The 17,101-nt window shown below is 43.6% G+C and overlaps 1 protein-coding gene across 2 annotated transcripts in view; it reads right to left on the bottom strand.

Moving 5' to 3' along the window:
- The window catches only part of HGF (hepatocyte growth factor), a 262,687-nt gene that overhangs the window by 17,355 nt on the left and 228,231 nt on the right, over window positions 1-17,101 (bottom strand). For both annotated transcript variants that reach the window (XM_075342579.1, XM_075342578.1), the window contains exons 14-16: window positions 15,745-15,819; window positions 9,129-9,272; window positions 4,049-4,155 (exon numbers count right to left, since the gene is read on the bottom strand). In XM_075342579.1, the coding sequence (XP_075198694.1) occupies window positions 4,049-4,155; window positions 9,129-9,272; window positions 15,745-15,819 (326 nt within the window). The remainder of the gene's footprint in view (window positions 1-4,048; window positions 4,156-9,128; window positions 9,273-15,744; window positions 15,820-17,101) is intronic.

Genomic DNA, 17,101 nt, shown 5'->3' on the forward strand with positions numbered 1-17,101 from the left:
TGCAATACGTCATGACGTATAGCCTGGGCCAACGAGATGCAGAGGTGGGTCAGATCACCCTGATGGAGTGGTCTCAGATCAAGGACCTATGCACCCTTCTGCACAGTTTCGACATGGCGACGAATATGTTTAGCGCTGACAATGCCATTATCAGCATGACGATTCCAGTCATTTACATGCTGGAGCACACGCTAAACACTATTCGGAGTCAGGGGGTGGGACAACAGGAAGGGGATGAACTACAGGAGGATTCATATGCGCAAGACACAACAACATCACCAAGGTCCAGACGTTCATCATCACCAAGGCGCCAGGCATGGGACCATGGGGGACAGGGATCAACAAGGGCGCATGGTAGCAGGCGAGATGTTGAGGAAGGTGCAGGAGAACATGAAGAAATGGAGGACGAACTGTCCATGGACATGGAAGACTCAGCGGATGAGGGAGACCTTGGTCAAATTTCAGTTGAAAGAGGTTGGGGGGAGATGTCAGAGGAAGAAAGAACGGTTAGCACCTCTATGCCACAAACACAGCGTGGACTTGGTCCGCATGGCTGCGCAAGACACATGAGTGCCTTCTTGTTGCACTACCTCCAACATGACCCTCGTATTGTCAAAATTAGAAGTGATGATGACTACTGGCTTGCCACACTATTAGATCCCCGGTACAAGTCCAAATTTTGTGACATAATTCCAGCCATAGAAAGGGACGCACGTATGCAGGAGTATCAGCAGAAGCTGTTACTCGATCTTAGCTCGGCTTTTCCACCAAACAACCGTGCAGGTGCAGGGAGTGATTCTCCCAGTTGTAACTTGCCAAACATGGGACGGTCTTGTCATCTTCAACAGTCTACCCGTACCAGTAGGACCGTATCTTGTGCTGGTAACAGCAATTTTATGGAATCTTTTCATAATTTTTTTAGACCCTCTTTTGCAAGGCCACCAGAGACAACAAGTCTGACACATAGTCAACGGCTGGAGAGGATGATACAGGAGTATCTCCAAATGAACATCGATGCCATGACTTTGCAAATGGAGCCTTGCTCCTTTTGGGCTTCAAATCTAGAAAAATGGCCAGAGCTCTCCAGTTACGCCTTGGAGATTTTGTCGTGTCCAGCTGCTAGCGTTGTCTCTGAACGTGTCTTCAGTGCTACTGGGTGTGTGCTGACAGATAAGCGCACGCGTCTGTCCAGTGACAATGTGGACAGACTGACGTTCATCAAAATGAACAAGTCATGGATCCAGAAGGAATTTACTACCCCTGTGTCATCCTGGGGAGAGTAAATGCTTGTGGATTTGGAATGTGCTTGATGCAAATCAAAACATCCTGTTTGCAACTAGGGCACAACTGCTGCCACTGAAGGGGTGGGTGTGTGTGGGGCCCAATTTTTTGAAAAAAGGGATACTCCGCTTGGAGCAACCCTTGCTTACATTGTTTTTAAAAAGAGCCAAGATGAACAAGTCATGGTTCAGCAAAGACTTTATCTACCTACTCCAGAGTCATCCTGGGGACGGTTAATTATGGCGTATTTTTGAATGTGCTTGATGCAAATCTAGCTGTGAAGTGTACAACTGGGGCACAACTGCTGCCACTGAAGGGGTGGGTGTGTGTGGGGCCCAATTTTTTGAAAAAAGGGATACTCCGCTTGGAGTAACCCTTGCTTACATTGTTTTTAAAAAGAGCCAAGATGAACAAGTCATGGTTCAGCAAAGACTTTATCTACCTACTCCAGAGTCATCGTGGGGACGGTTAATTATGGCGTATTTTTGAATGTGCTTGATGCAAATCTAGCTGTGAAGTGTACAACTGGGGCACAACTGCTGCCACTGAAGGGGTGGGTGTGTGTGGGGCCCAATTTTTGGAAAAAAGGTAGACTCCGCTTGGAGTAACCCTTGCTTACATTGTTTTTAAAAGAAGCCAAGATGAACAGAGCTGGGATCAGGAAAGACTTTGCTACCTACCCCGGTGTCATCCTGGGGACAGTTAATTATGGCGTATTTTTGAATGTGCTTGATGCAAATCTAGCTGTGAAGTGTACAACTGGTTCACAACTGCTGCCACTGAAGGGGTGGGTGTGTGTGGGGCCCAATTTTTGGAAAAAAGGGAGACTCCGCTTGGAGTAACCCTTGCTTACATTGTTTTTAAAAAGAGCCAAGATGAACAAGTCATGGTTCAGCAAAGACTTTATCTACCTACTCCAGAGTCATCCTGGGGACGGTTAATTATGGCGTATTTTTGAATGTGCTTGATGCAAATCTAGCTGTGAAGTGTACAACTGGGGCACAACTGCTGCCACTGAAGGGGTGGGTGGGTGTGGGGCCCAATTTTTGGAAAAAAGGGAGACTCCGCTTGGAGTAACCCTTGCTTGCTGTGTTTTTTAAAAGGAGTCAAGATGAACAGAGCTGGGAACAGGAAAGACTTTGCTACCTACCCCGGTGTCATCCTGGGGACGGTTAATTATGGCGTATTTTTGAATGTGCTTGATGCAAATCTAGCTGTGAAGTGTACAACTGGGGCACAACTGCTGCCACTAAAGGGGTGGGTGTGTGTGGGGCCCAATTTTTGGAAAAAAGGGAGACTCCGCTTGGAGTCACCTTGCGGTGTTTTACATGATTTTAGAAGGGCGTGCCATGCCTATATCTGTGTCTCCTCCTCTTTTTCCTTGTCCAGCTCTTTTGTTTTCGCATGAGTATATGTCCTTGTCACTTTACCATGTGTTTATGTTGTGTTGTGAGTTGTTTGTCACCTTTTGGACACCTTTGAGGGTGTTTTCTAGGTGTTTTTATGTGTTTGTGATTGCCTGCCATTGTTTCCTATGCAGTTCGAGTTCGGTTTGTCGAACGTTCGACGAGCCGAACTCGAACGGGACCTCCATTCGGCGAACCGACCTCGAGCCGAACCGGGACCGGTTCGCTCATCTCTAGTGCTAACCACTGAGTCAGCATGCCACCCTGTGTGAGGGGCTGTGGGACCATCATACTGAAGGGTCCATTTTGTACTATCTGAAGTGGTGTAGGGACATCATACTGTGAATATGGAGCTGTTTATTGGGGCCTGTAGGATTATCATACTATGTTGACTTGAGTTGTTGGGTCAATAATATTGTGTAGGGGACTGTGAGCTCCATCATACTGTGTGGGGAAATGTCAGGCCTTACCATAGTTTTAATGCTGTTGCCGGCTGATATTAATTAAAACCGGTGTCAGGGTATGAGAGTGTTGTTTAAAGTTGCAGACCATCAACTGGATTAATGAAAAAGATAGATAAAACTGCACAATCCCAATTCCTTGTATAAAAACATCCAAATTGTACTCCAACTTGATTAAAAGACCAACATATCATAGCACTGCTAGCAATAATCAACAAAAATCATGGCAACCTGTGCAGTTTTCTCTTCCTTTTTCATACTGCTTGTGGGGAGCTGTGTGGTTCTTTATACTGTGCCTAAGGAGTTGATAGGGCCATCATACTTAACATGTGTGCTGTATGTCCATTATTCTGAATGGGGGTCTGCAGAGGTCATCATATTGTTTGCTGGAGCTATGTGTCCAACATACTGTATGTAGTGGAGGGGAGTCCCATCATGTTATATATAGGGGACTGGGGAGTCGGGACATCAAATTGTGTGAAGGGGAATCATACTCTGTAAGGGGAGCTATTGATCGATGTACAATGGCTGAATTAAAAAGAGAGCAGTAAATTATATAGTTTTGATTAACTGTTAAAGGTGAGACTACATGTTATAAAATGCACTTCTAAATATGTATTAGCAGAAGTTAGTCAACATACTTAATTCTACTCAATATTAGTTACAAGTAATATAAGTTACAAGTTATTGATACAAGTAATATAAAATAATAATAATAATAATAATAATAGTAATTAAAATAATAATAATATTATATACACTGACACTATTTACAATATAATTGTGGTGTGACTTGTAAGGGTAAGGTGATTAAAATATGCTTAATCTGTGAGGTTTAATAGTGAAATATATAATAATACATATTAATAACACAAAATAGAATATATTTAAATATCATACTTCCTGTGTGTCCCCAGCCATACACAGTGCATGCAGTTTTCTCTGGAATTGTACATCCGTAGTTTGGCAATTTGATAAGTGCAACATACTCATTAAGCACTGCTGATCTGGTAAAATATTAAACAATATTAGTTACAAAACAGGTTAACTAGATGTACAATCTCTATCCATATACCATATATTAGATGATAATGCAATAATTTACAGTTACACTAATATAAAAGGAATCTAAACTAATAATCTACAAGTACAATGTCTACAATGTAAATTTCATTCCATATTTAAGATCTTGAAATATTTTTTTCATAAAACAGTCACATGCTACATATTCTATAAAAAAAAAATACAGACATTGGAGTATGAAGGCTCAGTTGCTCAGTGGCTAGAATTGTGGCTTTGCAGAGCTTGTAGGTTGGGTTCAATTCCCACTAAGGTCAACATATACAAAACTAGTAATTTTTCAAAATATAATCCAGTATCAAAATCCCTGAGCAGGGTCCACATTGTCACTTAGAAATTAGCGCCAGAGCTTCCTGGATTGTGGAGTCCTGGCAGGCAGAGTGGGATGTGCCCACACTCGAAGTGAAAGACTGAAATCTTGCCTTACCTCAATCTTTCCACTAATTCAGCACTGCCACTTACTTTGCAAAGCTTTTGCCGAATGGCAACCTCTCTAAAGATGTTATAGTTCGGTAGCAGCTTAAGAAAGTACCTGGCAGCACTTGATTGCTGTTAAGGCCAGATGTTCAAGCCTGACTTTTCTAGTAAGTTGGACCTTTTTGAAGTCTGAAAGGTTTTCTTACTGGATTACACACCTTTCACCAGTGGCGTAACTATAATTTGATGGGCCCTGGTGCAAAATTTGGCCTGGGGCCCCCCCTCCACGTACACCGACACTTAGAGTACGGGAAAATGACACTGACATTCGGGGTACAGGATAATGATGCTGACACTTGGCTTTTACCCACAGCACCCAGCTTTCCCATGTTCTGATATCCATCTTGTCCTCGGCACCGGGCTTTCCCATGCTCTGCTATACATCTTTCGCTCAGCACCCAGCTTTCCCATATCAGAGCATAGGAAAGCTGGGTGCTGAGACATGATGTATAGCAGAGCATGGGAAAGCTGGGTGCTGAGAGAAGATATATATAGTAGAGCATGGGAAAGCTGGGTGCTGAGGGAAGGAGCCTTTTTCCCTTAGCACAAAACATTCCCATCCCATGCTTGTATCTTTGTCCTCCCTCGTATATAGTTCTCCAAATACTATAATGGTCCCCATACAGCCTTCCATATAGTATAAAGGGTTCCACATAACCCTTCATATATTAGAGTGCACCCGCATAGTCCTCCATGTATTATAATGCATTTCCCATAGTTCTCCATGTATTATAATTCACCCCATAGCCCTCCATATATTATAATACATCCTCATAGTCCTCCATATATTATAATGCACCCTCATAGTCCTCCATGTATAAAGTAGCCCTCATAGCCCTCCAATTATTATAAAGAATTTCCCATAATTCTCCATGTATTATAATTCACTCCATAGTTCTCTATATATTATAATCCACCCCATAGTACTCCATATATTATACTGCACCACATAGTCCTCCATGTTTTATAATGCACCCATACTCCTCCATGTACAATGCCCACCTACAGTCCATGTATAAGGTGTCCTTAATGTTTATTAAGCAGCCCCATAGACCTCATGTATAATGCAACCCCATAGACCTCCATGTATCATGCAGCCCCATGGACCTCCATGCATCATGCAGCCAGCCCCGACAGGGCCTCCATGTATCAAGCAGCCAGCCCTCCCAGGGCCTCCATGTATCATGCAGCCAACTCCCCCAGGGCCTCCATGTATCATGCAGCCAGCCCACCCAAGTGTCATGCAGCCAGCTCCCCAGGTGTCATGAAGCCAACCCCTTCAAGGCCTCCATGTGTCACGCAGCGCGCCCCCCCCAGGGCCTCCATGTGTCATGCAGCCAGCCCCCTCAAAAGTTATGCAGCCAGCCACCCCAGGGCCTCCATGTGTTATGCAGCCAGCCCCCCCAGGGCCTCCATGTGCCATGCAGCCAACCCCCTCAGGGCCTCCATGGGTCATGCAGCCAGGCCCTCCCAAGGCCTCCATGTGTCATGCAGCCAGCCTTCCCCCCCAAGGCCTCCATGTGTCATGCAGCCAGGCGCCCCCAAGGCCTCCATGTGTCATGCAGCCAGCCCCCCCCCAAGATCTCCATGTGTCATGCAGCCAGCCCCCCACCAAGGCCTCCATGTGTCCTACAGCCAGCCCCCCACCAAGGCCTCCATGTGTCATGCAGCCAGGCCCCCACCACCAAGGCCACCATGTATCCTGCAGCCAGCCCTCCACTGAGGCCTCCATGTGTCTGCAGCCAGCCTCCTCGTGTACTCACTGATTGATAAAAAAAAAAACAAAAAAAACAAGTACTCACCTGTCTTCTCCTTCCACCGCTGCTCTGTCCTCACGTTTAGTTTCACTACTGCTCGTCCTCCCCTCTCCTCATACCCCGTGGCTCTCTCACCATACACAGCAGTTGCACAGGAGTGAAATCACCGCGCAGGCACAGGGGAAGAATACTGATGCATAGAGCGGCGCTGGCCGCTCTATGCAATATCATAGCAGTGTGTGATGACGGGGGTTTGGTGCCGCCACCGCTGACACCAGGCAGGGGGGCCCAGTGTCACTGGTGGCGACCAGGTCATATAGCGTCCGCGTGGTCTACGGCAGAACAGCGCAGCTCCTCTCACAGAAAGGAGCTGGCTGCTAATCTGCTGGGCGGCCGCGGACCCCTAACCTCCCAGGCCCGGTCGCAATGGCAACCGCTGCGACCATGGTAGTTATGCCCCTGTATGTATATATATATATATATATATATATATAGATATATATATATATATATATATACATATACCCCTGGCCTCGGTCCTATCCTGGTATATATATTTCCCCAGCCTGGGCTTCATCCTGGTGTATATATGTCCCCCAGCCTGGTGTGTGTATATATATGTTCCCTAGGTATGTATATGCCCTCATGCTGATTTATATATATATGCATATATATATATATAAAAATGTAGAACAAGGTGAAGAAAGATCCAGCAAGGCAGAACGACTCCAAAGGGCAACAAAGAATTTTCTTTCTGACTTTATTATCCAAGAATAAGAAATTCCAGAGCTCTTGACAGATAATTATGTGCAAGGTATATGCAGTATGGACATCATATTTCCAGCACTACCACAGAGGTTAACTATATCGGCGCACTGTATGCACCATTATAGTTAACAGTAGCGCTGCTCCGGTTGAGCGTCCTTTGAGCACGGCTTCGCCCTCCCCCGATAGCTGCGCTACTGTTTGACAGTAAAGGGACAGCTGAGAGGAGCCGGCTGTTTCTCTGAGTGATGGGCGCCGGCCGCGAGCCCCTAACCTACTCGGGCCCGGTCGCAGTGGCGACCGCTGCAACCACGGTCGTTACGCCCCTGCCTTTCACTGTTTACATTACAACCCAAGAAGGAAAAGTCATAGAGTCATATAAATCAGTGGTTTGATAGACTTGTTAATGATCTGCAAATGATAAAAAAAATCAAAGCAAAATTTTCAAAACATCTCAATTTATTCTACATTATGCCATATAAAACACCTCCCACTGGTCCATCACCCTGGATTATGCTGTCAGGTGGTATAATGGGCAGTAGCTGGAGCACTATGGTTTTCATTTCAAATACACTAACTGCTCAGTGTTTCTTTGATATGATTGGGGAATCACTCTCATGACCATTTCCTCAAAGTGTTCCAGGAGCTATTTTTCAAGATGACAATGCCAGGCTGTATTTTGCATGTGCAGCCTGGTGGACTAAACCTGCTCCTATGACCTGCAACATCTCCAGAATTATCTCTTATCAAGGGCACCTGAGATATTATTAGTGGAAAATTGCAAAGGGAGCCACCAGCAGCTGATCTTGATGATTTGCATACCCGAGTAAATTTAACATGGATGAACATTATTAAGACAACCATTAATAATATTATTGACAGCATGCCAAGGCATGTAAGTGCCTGTATTTCTGTGATCATCAAACTCCTACAGAACCATAGTGCTCACTGAGCGCTATGTAGCCAGTAAAGGATAAATTATTACACTGCTTCTGCCTTCTCCCCAGGGTTCCTGCTTTTGTGTGACAGCTGAGGACCAAACGTAGATTGCAGTTGGCTAACCCCCATGTCTTAAATTTACAATAATAATAATATTTATTCACTTAGCGCTATTAATTCCACAGTGCTTTACATACATTGGCAACACTGTCCCCACTGGGGCTCACAACCTATAGTCCCTATCAGTATGTGTTTGGAGTGTGGGTGGAAGGCAGAGAACCCAGAGAAAACCCCTGCAAACACGGGGAGAACATACAAACTCCTTGCAGATATTGTCCTTGATGGGATTTGAACCCAGGACCACAGTGCTGAAAGACTGCAGTGCTAACCACCGAGCCACCCAATACTGCTGGGTCAGATCCTATGACCAAGCACTGTAAATTTATGGCTTTTGGTCATTATTTGTTTACTTATACTCAGAGACAAACCTTCAAATTTTATTCCCATAAAATATATACGTGTTTAAAGTGACACAATGCTAATAACCTTGGATAAATTTAGTACGAGAAAAGATTTTGTTTTTAAAAAAAACCCTTTCTATGTGTCCCTGTCTTGCATTCCATGTAACTGAATAATACATTTTCAATGGGTAACTCACATCCTTTGCAGATGAAGTAGGTTATATGCAGTAGAATGTGCTAAGGTATGGGGTGAGTCACTACACATCTAACATATAACACATGTTTTGTACACTTAGACACAACATAGCTGCATTCTCGTCCTGTGTCTCCCTGCCAGAACATTAGCAGAAAAACCATTGTGATTATAGGGCACAAGCATATTAATGAAGCTCATAAACTTTACTTATACCACACTTCCAGTTAACTGAAAAATGTAATTACAGATAAAAATGTAGAAGCCGCTATGCTGCTTAGCTTTTCCAGAAATTATGTTTAACTTACCGGGAAAGTTTTAAAAGAACAAGATTTGATCCCTTTGGCCCGTGGACCAGTTGCGAAATATTAAAAACTTGTTTATGTTTCTGTGTCCTGCTGTAGATATTGTGGATTCCAAGCCATGCTTCATAGTCTTTTAGATCGACATCTCTATATAAAAAAATCAAAAATGTATCCATAATGACTTTCAATGAAAAATTATTCAAGGGAACCTGTCAGGTCCCCTATGCCCTCCAATTCAACAGCATTTATACCTGTATGTCCAAATTCCTCATTTAACCAGCCTTGTACAATGCTATTCACTAATATAAATGTTTAAAAAAAAGTATTTATAAACTCCATTGTGTCCATGCTAGTTAGGCCTGTGACTAGTTAATGGGGTGTTCCCCAGAGTTCTCCATTATTTTTCCATGATTTCCATGAGTCGGCATCACAACAGCCCTTGGAAATCTCATGCATGCGCACAGCTCATTTCAGCAGTGTTACTGTGCCTCTTAAGCCAGGTGTACGCTTCAGAGAGGAGTGCTTTGCATGATCAGAAGTGTAGAAGCTATTCTACTCATCATGTTTAATGCGATGATGCAGGCTTGTGGAAGTCCTGTTATCATTCTCCCAAGCCTAAATTCTGCAATAACCCTCAGTCCTCCATTGCACTGCATAACCATCTCCACCTTCATTTACTATATCCTCACCCATCACTTGTAGACTTTGAGGCCTCGTGGGCAGGGTCCTCTGTTATGAATCAATGAACGAGGAGGATCAGAAAAAGGACAAAAAACTAGGAAACTCAGAATGTTACCAGAGTGGTTGGAATCTCAGTGGACTGCAGACCTAACACTAACACACAACTAGAAGTAGCCGTGGGACGTGCCTACGATGACCTGGTCGCCTCAACACAGCCGGAGAACTAATTTATTCCTACAGAGAGAAATACAGGAAAGACTAATCTGCCTCGGAGCAGTCCTCAAAGATATAGATAGCCCCCCACTTATAAAGATGACGGTGATGTAGGAAAACACAATACACAGGCAGAAGACAGATTCAGCAAAGATGAGGCCCAAACTAGCTAAATAGGAAAGAACAGAAAAGAGCATTGTCTGCAGCCATGCCAACCCTAGATAAAGAACTAACACGCCTGATAAGGAAAAATACTGAGCCCACATGGACTCTCCCCCCACTATATCAGGACTCTGGTGTTCCTGGAATCCAAACAAACACTAATATAGTGGAGGGACTAAAATTAGTACCAAGCATGACAAAACAAAATACATTACAGAATATGGAGCAAGGTACACAGACATTCCCAGCAGGGAATGATCAAACTCCATTCAGAACTCCACACAGGCAAAATCAGGGAATAAGCCTTTGTACCTAAGCAGAAAAAACAACAAGAAAGTGGAAACCACAAGCAGAGGTACAAAGACAAAACTTATCTGAAAGTAGTTCTGGTAGACACAGAAGGAAGGGCTGGCTTCAGAGTGTCCTTAGCACACAGGAGACAACATTGAGCACCGGCAAGGAACAAGAGAACACTACTCAGTTATATAGGCCCAGTCAGAACCACCTGATTGCCAATCATTCCCAGCTGTCTGGTTTCTATTCAGTAAGCCAACTTCATTACCAGCACTGACCACAAGAGGAAGCCCCAAACTGGAATCCAGTTCAAATGTATTGACAACAGTCCTCTCTCCTCCTGCACCAGTCTGTGCCTTGTATTGTTTATCATTATTGTACCTGTCTCTATTATGTGTACCCCTTTTCACAAGTAAAGCACCATAGAAATGATTGTACTATAATAATAAACAATAATAATAATCATGGCTACAGGAGCATGATAACATGGAACGTGGACCGACTAGTCTGGGGAAATTAGGCCCCATTAACTAGTCAAGATTCTGATTAGCATAGTAAAAGCGGAATTTATAAATATTTTTTTAAAAAATCGAGTTAAGTGATAACATTATATAGTGCTGGTTAGGCCGACAATTTAGTCATACAGATGTGAATGCAGCTGGCTTGGAGGGCAAAGGAGACCTGGCAGGTTCTCTTTAAGCAAAACTATAGGCAAAAGAAACTTGTGATGTTAAGACGCTTTAAACAGGAACAATATATGAGCAAAAGATTCCATGCTGTCTATAAGGGCATTTGTGCATTCCATCAGAGTAGTCACAATATACATTTAAAGGCTTATCCCATCTTGGAAAGTTTTCGTCCATCCACTATTCAGGTGATTACCTGTTGATTGTTAGGAGTCTTAAGGCCCCCTCACACACACAGATAAGTCTTTGGCAGATCTGTGGTTGCAGTGAAATTATGGGCATATTGTTCCATTTGTACACAGCCACAAACCTGGCACTGATTGTCCACAATTTCACTGCAACCACAGATCTGCCGCAGATTTATCTCTCTGTGTGACAGGGCCTTTAGTGTTTGGAGTGATCTCATTTCAGCCCCACTATTTAGAGTGATGTCTCTGATATGGTAAGAAATTATGGCTCAGCATATGTGACAAATTTTCTATTCATTGAGTATGAGACTAAAAGAAATAGCCAAGAATAGATAACCATTCAGGGAAATTTCAAAGCCCTGCTTTCAAGATAGGAAAATCCCGTCCAAAATTATCTGTTACCAGTTTTGACAACATAAAGTGTAAAAATTAATAACTAAAACTCTTGGACATGATCAGCCTATTAGAGTTAGGCTATGTGCGCACGTTGCGTACTAGCCCTGCAGAAATTTCTGCAGCGATCTGAAGAGCACACGTGCGCTTCAAATCGCTGCAGAAAATGTCCGTAGAAAAAAAAAAAAAAAAACGATTCCATGCACTCTGCCTGCAGCTCCTGCCATAGACAGAGCAGGAGCTGCCGGCAAAGCGCACGGAAGAAGTGACATGTCACTTCTTGAACGCAGCACTTCGGGCAGCAGCCGAAGCGCTGCGCTCTAAGACGCCACGTGCGCACGGCCCCTGCACAATCTCCATAGATTATGCAGGGGACGCAGGATGCATGCAGTTACGCTGCGCTACAAAGCGCAGCGTAACTGCATGAATTACGCACACATGCGCACATAGCCTTACTTTGGAATCCAGTATCTAAATGACTGCCATTCTAACACAGATTTTCAAAGAAATCTGGTGGTTTCACATATTTATTACAGTAATTTTAGTTGTAAAACACTATATAGACTGCCAGCTGATTTCATGTCACCTGTTGTTTTGGGTAAACATGCAACCAATAATTTGGATTTTCTGTGTGCTCTTTCTTCTCCTCTCATGGACATAATCAGATCAACTCCATGGATTTCCTTCAAAATCATCACAGCATTTTTTAAATGCAATTTCCACCTGTGTAACTATAATCTATAAACAGAGATGAGCAAATCTCCCAAAATTAGTTTCAGGCAAATTGCTCTAATTGGCCAGCATATTCAGTCCAAGAAAAAGCACCCTTATTGCTGTTTATTATGTTCTATCCAGACACCAAAGGATAATCATTGACATAAATGATGAATGTAGCCCCCACCCCACCCCCCTTCATTGGACTCTGCACTGGAAGAACAGAAGGAGGACCAGGAAGGAACTGCAGTGATGGCAGAAACAGTAAGTGTCAGGTGAGGGTTTAGGACAGGTGAGGAAATGTATTTTTTATAGATATATACAATAACTATTTCTTGACTCTCAAATAAGTCTAGCAAAATTGTACCTCATATGCTGCCATGTTACTGGATTTGTGCAAATTTTTTCAACAATAAATACAAATGTTTCAGGAAATTCATGACAATTTTTATTTCTAGTTTAGTTTCAATACGCAATTGTGACAAAAATAATGTAGCCATATTGCTACAGAGAAAGTTAGGCCACATTCATACATTGAGTATTTGGTGAGTTGTTTACCTCATTGTTTGTCAGCCAAAAACAGGAGTGGATCAATTAGAGGAAAAGTATAATAGAAACACAGGCACCACTTCTGTATTTATTACCCACTCCTGGTTTTGTCTTACAAATACTGAGGTAACAACTCACCAAATACTCAATGTGTGAATGTGGAATTAGTATGAGCTTTCTGCATTAAATAGTGAAGTGGTGACCACTCACTACTGAGTGATAACAGCTACTATATAGACTAAAGGCTACTTTACACACTGCGATATCGGTCCCGATATCGCTAGTGTGGGTACCCGCCCCCATCTGTTGCGCGACACGGGCAAATCGCTGCCCGTGCCGCACAACATTGCCCAGACCTGTCACAGATACTTACCTGCCCGGCGGCGTTGCTGTGACCGGCGAACCGCCTCCTTTCTAAGGGGGCGGTTCGTTCAGCGTCACCGCGACATCACAGCAGCGTCACTGAACCGCCGCCCAATAGAAGCGGAGGGGCGGAGATGAGCGGGACGAACATCCCGCCCACCTCCTTCCTTCCGCATAGCGGCCGGGAGGCAGGTAAGGAGAGCTTCATCGTTCCTGCGGCGTCACACATAGCGATGTGTGCTGCCACAGGAGCAACGAACTACATCGTTACTGCTGCAGTAACGATAATCGAGAATGGACCCCCATGTCACCGATGAGCGATTTTGCACGTTTTTGCAACGATGCAAAATCGCTCATCGGTGTCACACGCAGCAACATCGCTAATGCGGCCGGATGTGCGTCACAAATTCCGTGACCCCAACGACTCCGCATTAGCGATGTCGCAGCGTGTAAAGCCCCCTTTAGGCGGGCTTTACATGTTGCGACATCTCTACTGATATATCGTCGGGGTCACGTCGTTAGTGATGCACATCCGGTGCTGGTAGCGACATCGCAATGTGTAAATCCTAGGTGCGACGATGAACAAGCGCAAAAGCGTAAAAAAATCGCTGATCTGTGTCACGTCGTTCATTTCCATAATGTCGTTACTGCTGCAGATACGATGTTGTTTGTCGTTCCTGCAGCACCACACATCGCTGTGTGTGACACCGCAGGAACGACAAACAACTCCTTACCTGTGTCCATCGGCACTGCGGAAGGAAGGAGGTGGGTGGGATGTTATGTCCCACTCATCTCTGCCCCTCAGCTTCTATTGGCTGGCCGCTTAGTGATGTCGCGGTGACGTCGCTGTGACGCCAAACGCACCTCCCCCTTGAAGGAGGGATTGTTCGGCGATCACAGCGACGTCACCAACCAGGTATGTGCATGTGAAGCTGCCGTAGCGATAATTTTCGCTACGGCAGCAAGCACCAGATATTGCATGTACGACGGGGGCGGGTGCTATCATGCTCTACATCGCTAGCAATTGCTAGCGATGTCGCAGCGTGTAAAGCCCGCCTTAAATATGAACAATTGTCAGTCATTACTAAATAGAAGTGGGGAAGTACTGTATATGGTTATATAGTATATTAAAGGTCTTGTTCCTTAACTAAGAGGAAAGCCAACATTTTGACTATTGAACCCTACCCTTACCAGAGATACTGTCTAAGGCGACTGACCCGTCTAATTTTCATCAAGCTTATGGGATACAAATCCTTGATAAAGAATTTCAATAGCCGAAACGTTGGCTTTTTTTTGTTGAGGTGCACTGTCTTTTTGCAGAAAATCAATAAACACATTTGCATACATTTTCCTCCTGAGTGCTGGAGCTATTCCTCCATATACGTAGCTTTTTTCCTCCAAGCACTTACTTTATAATAGTTGAGCGGGGCCTTATTCATTCCTTTGTACATCAGTAAAGATGTTGAGCATAGTGATTGGCTGCAGTGCTGTCTATGTGAAATCACCACTAAAAACTGAATAATGGAGACCAGGGCATTGGCAGAAGCACAGTGCTGGACTCAAAGAGGGAAAGTAAAGCTAAGTTTTCGTTTTTACTGAGAGTATTTGTCAAAGATGGACAAGCCCTTTAAAATCTCTGCTAGGTCTGTTTCACACATCAGTGAAAAACACAGACGTTTTTCACTGACGTGTCCATGTGCAATCTGTAATACGTGATCCGTCATCCATGATGCACATGGCGATCAACTCAACTGTCCCTGCTCCTGCTGTCCGTGGTGCTGAACTCTTTGGCTCTGCTGTGTTTCCTCCCCCGCTGCAGCTACTTCTGGGTCAGCTGTGGCTGCATATATGAATATGCATGAGAATAAGCAGCCGGCTCTGAAGCAGCAGGAAGCAGAGGCTGGAGACAAGCAGCACTGGAAAAGGTGATTTAAAAATGCTTTTTATTTTCAATGTCCATGTTTTTCTGGTACGTGTTTTACGGATCACACCATAGTGTGGTCCGTCGGACATTAGTGATGCCGGAACAAACGGACATGTCTCCGTGCGGCAATCACGGACATGATTATAATGGGTCTGAGTATGTCCGTGATTCTGATATGTATAAAAGCTAGCACATGGGTACCAGAATCACTGACGTATTTAATCAGGACTGATAATGTTCAGCTCAGCTAATAATCTTCACATGTTATCGTTTAGTAAAGTAGTCCTCAAAGCACAAGTCAAATATAGAAAATTGTTACCTGTACGTTTATTTAAAAAAAAAATAAATCAAGAAATGCAAACAGTCATTGCACATTGAGGGTAACAGTATGTTAGATCTATAGTATGAACATTCGTTATAGTTATATACAGTGAATAACTTTGAATATTTACCCAGAGAGGAAGCACTGACTCGCTGTAAGAACCCATTTCTCCTTTATAAGAGATGCTCCACATTTATGTCCATTCCTATAAAATAAAGTGCCAAGATAACACGTGAACTATGAGAACATGCGTCTTGAAAGAAAAGGAGGCGCTGTGCTTATTTTTCAGGGTATATTTGACAATTTAAAAGATGGGAGTGATGGGGAGGTTATCATTTACGTGACCTGTCATGGATGCGATCCAAGAATGGAAATGTTATGTGATCACAAATTGTCTCTCCAGTAAAGGAGACAAACTCTAGCACAGCGCCACCTATTGGAAGTAGCGATCCTAAAAGTCACAAGTGGATTTTTGACAATCCTTTGCAATATGACTCAGGATATATAAGCCAGATCAGAATCCCAATTTGCAGACACGGTGTTTCGGGGTGCTTGCCCCTCGTCAGTGCAAAGTATGGGGGTGTCTGATCTGGCTCATGAGAAAGCTATGTGGGGACCACGGGGGAACACTATTCTCCTTAAGGAGACTTTGCAAGCCAGTCTGTGATCACAAAAGCATTTTGTTTCAATTCACCTCTGGCTAACACGAGATTTGTTACTTTTACTCTAGTACTAAAATCCAAAAGGGCAGCAATTAAAGCAGAGGGGTTAGCTTTACACAGTTAATCCAAATCACACAGATGTTTAAAACTTCAGAGAGCCGGACTGGATAAATCCCAGACTAATTTACGGCTGATCTTTATTGCAAGGGAAAGACAGCAGGATAATATAAATGCTTGTTTGTTTTTTCTTGTTTCTTTTCCTTTTTTTTGTTTCCTGTAGGTCTGTTTTCGACAGGGGGATCAAACATCTGGTTAAACTAAGCAAATCTGATTCACTTATGCCCTGTTCTAATCTTTAATGGCTCAAAGCAAAGTATGTATTAGTCAGTGAGCTCACTTGCCAATATTCTACAAAAGTTGTCGCTGCCTACACATATAGCCAACATTAATACAACCACTGGTGTGTATTTGTTTTATACGCTCAGGGGAGGGTGAAGGCTATAAAATCAGGAGCTTCAGAAAGGGGGAGGCAAGCCTAGTATTTTACATGTCAGGAGATGCCATGAGTTAGAATAACGTTGGTTTATTCTGCAAAGTGCATTACATACTTGTGTTAGCGACAAAGGATGTGTCGTATGGGAACAAAGAGACCGCACGCTGGGTACAATTATGTACATAGTATTAGATATTGAACAATGTTTGCACAAATACAAAGCCTTTTCTGCTCTATGAAGGAGCATATTATATTGAGATCATATTAATTTCTATCATGCCTGTTTGTAAATTACCCACTGCCAGATCGTAAGATATTTTATTCAGAAAAAA

The sequence above is a fragment of the Anomaloglossus baeobatrachus genome, chromosome 4, assembly GCF_048569485.1.
Source record: "Anomaloglossus baeobatrachus isolate aAnoBae1 chromosome 4, aAnoBae1.hap1, whole genome shotgun sequence".
Lineage (NCBI taxonomy): Eukaryota > Metazoa > Chordata > Amphibia > Anura > Aromobatidae > Anomaloglossus > Anomaloglossus baeobatrachus.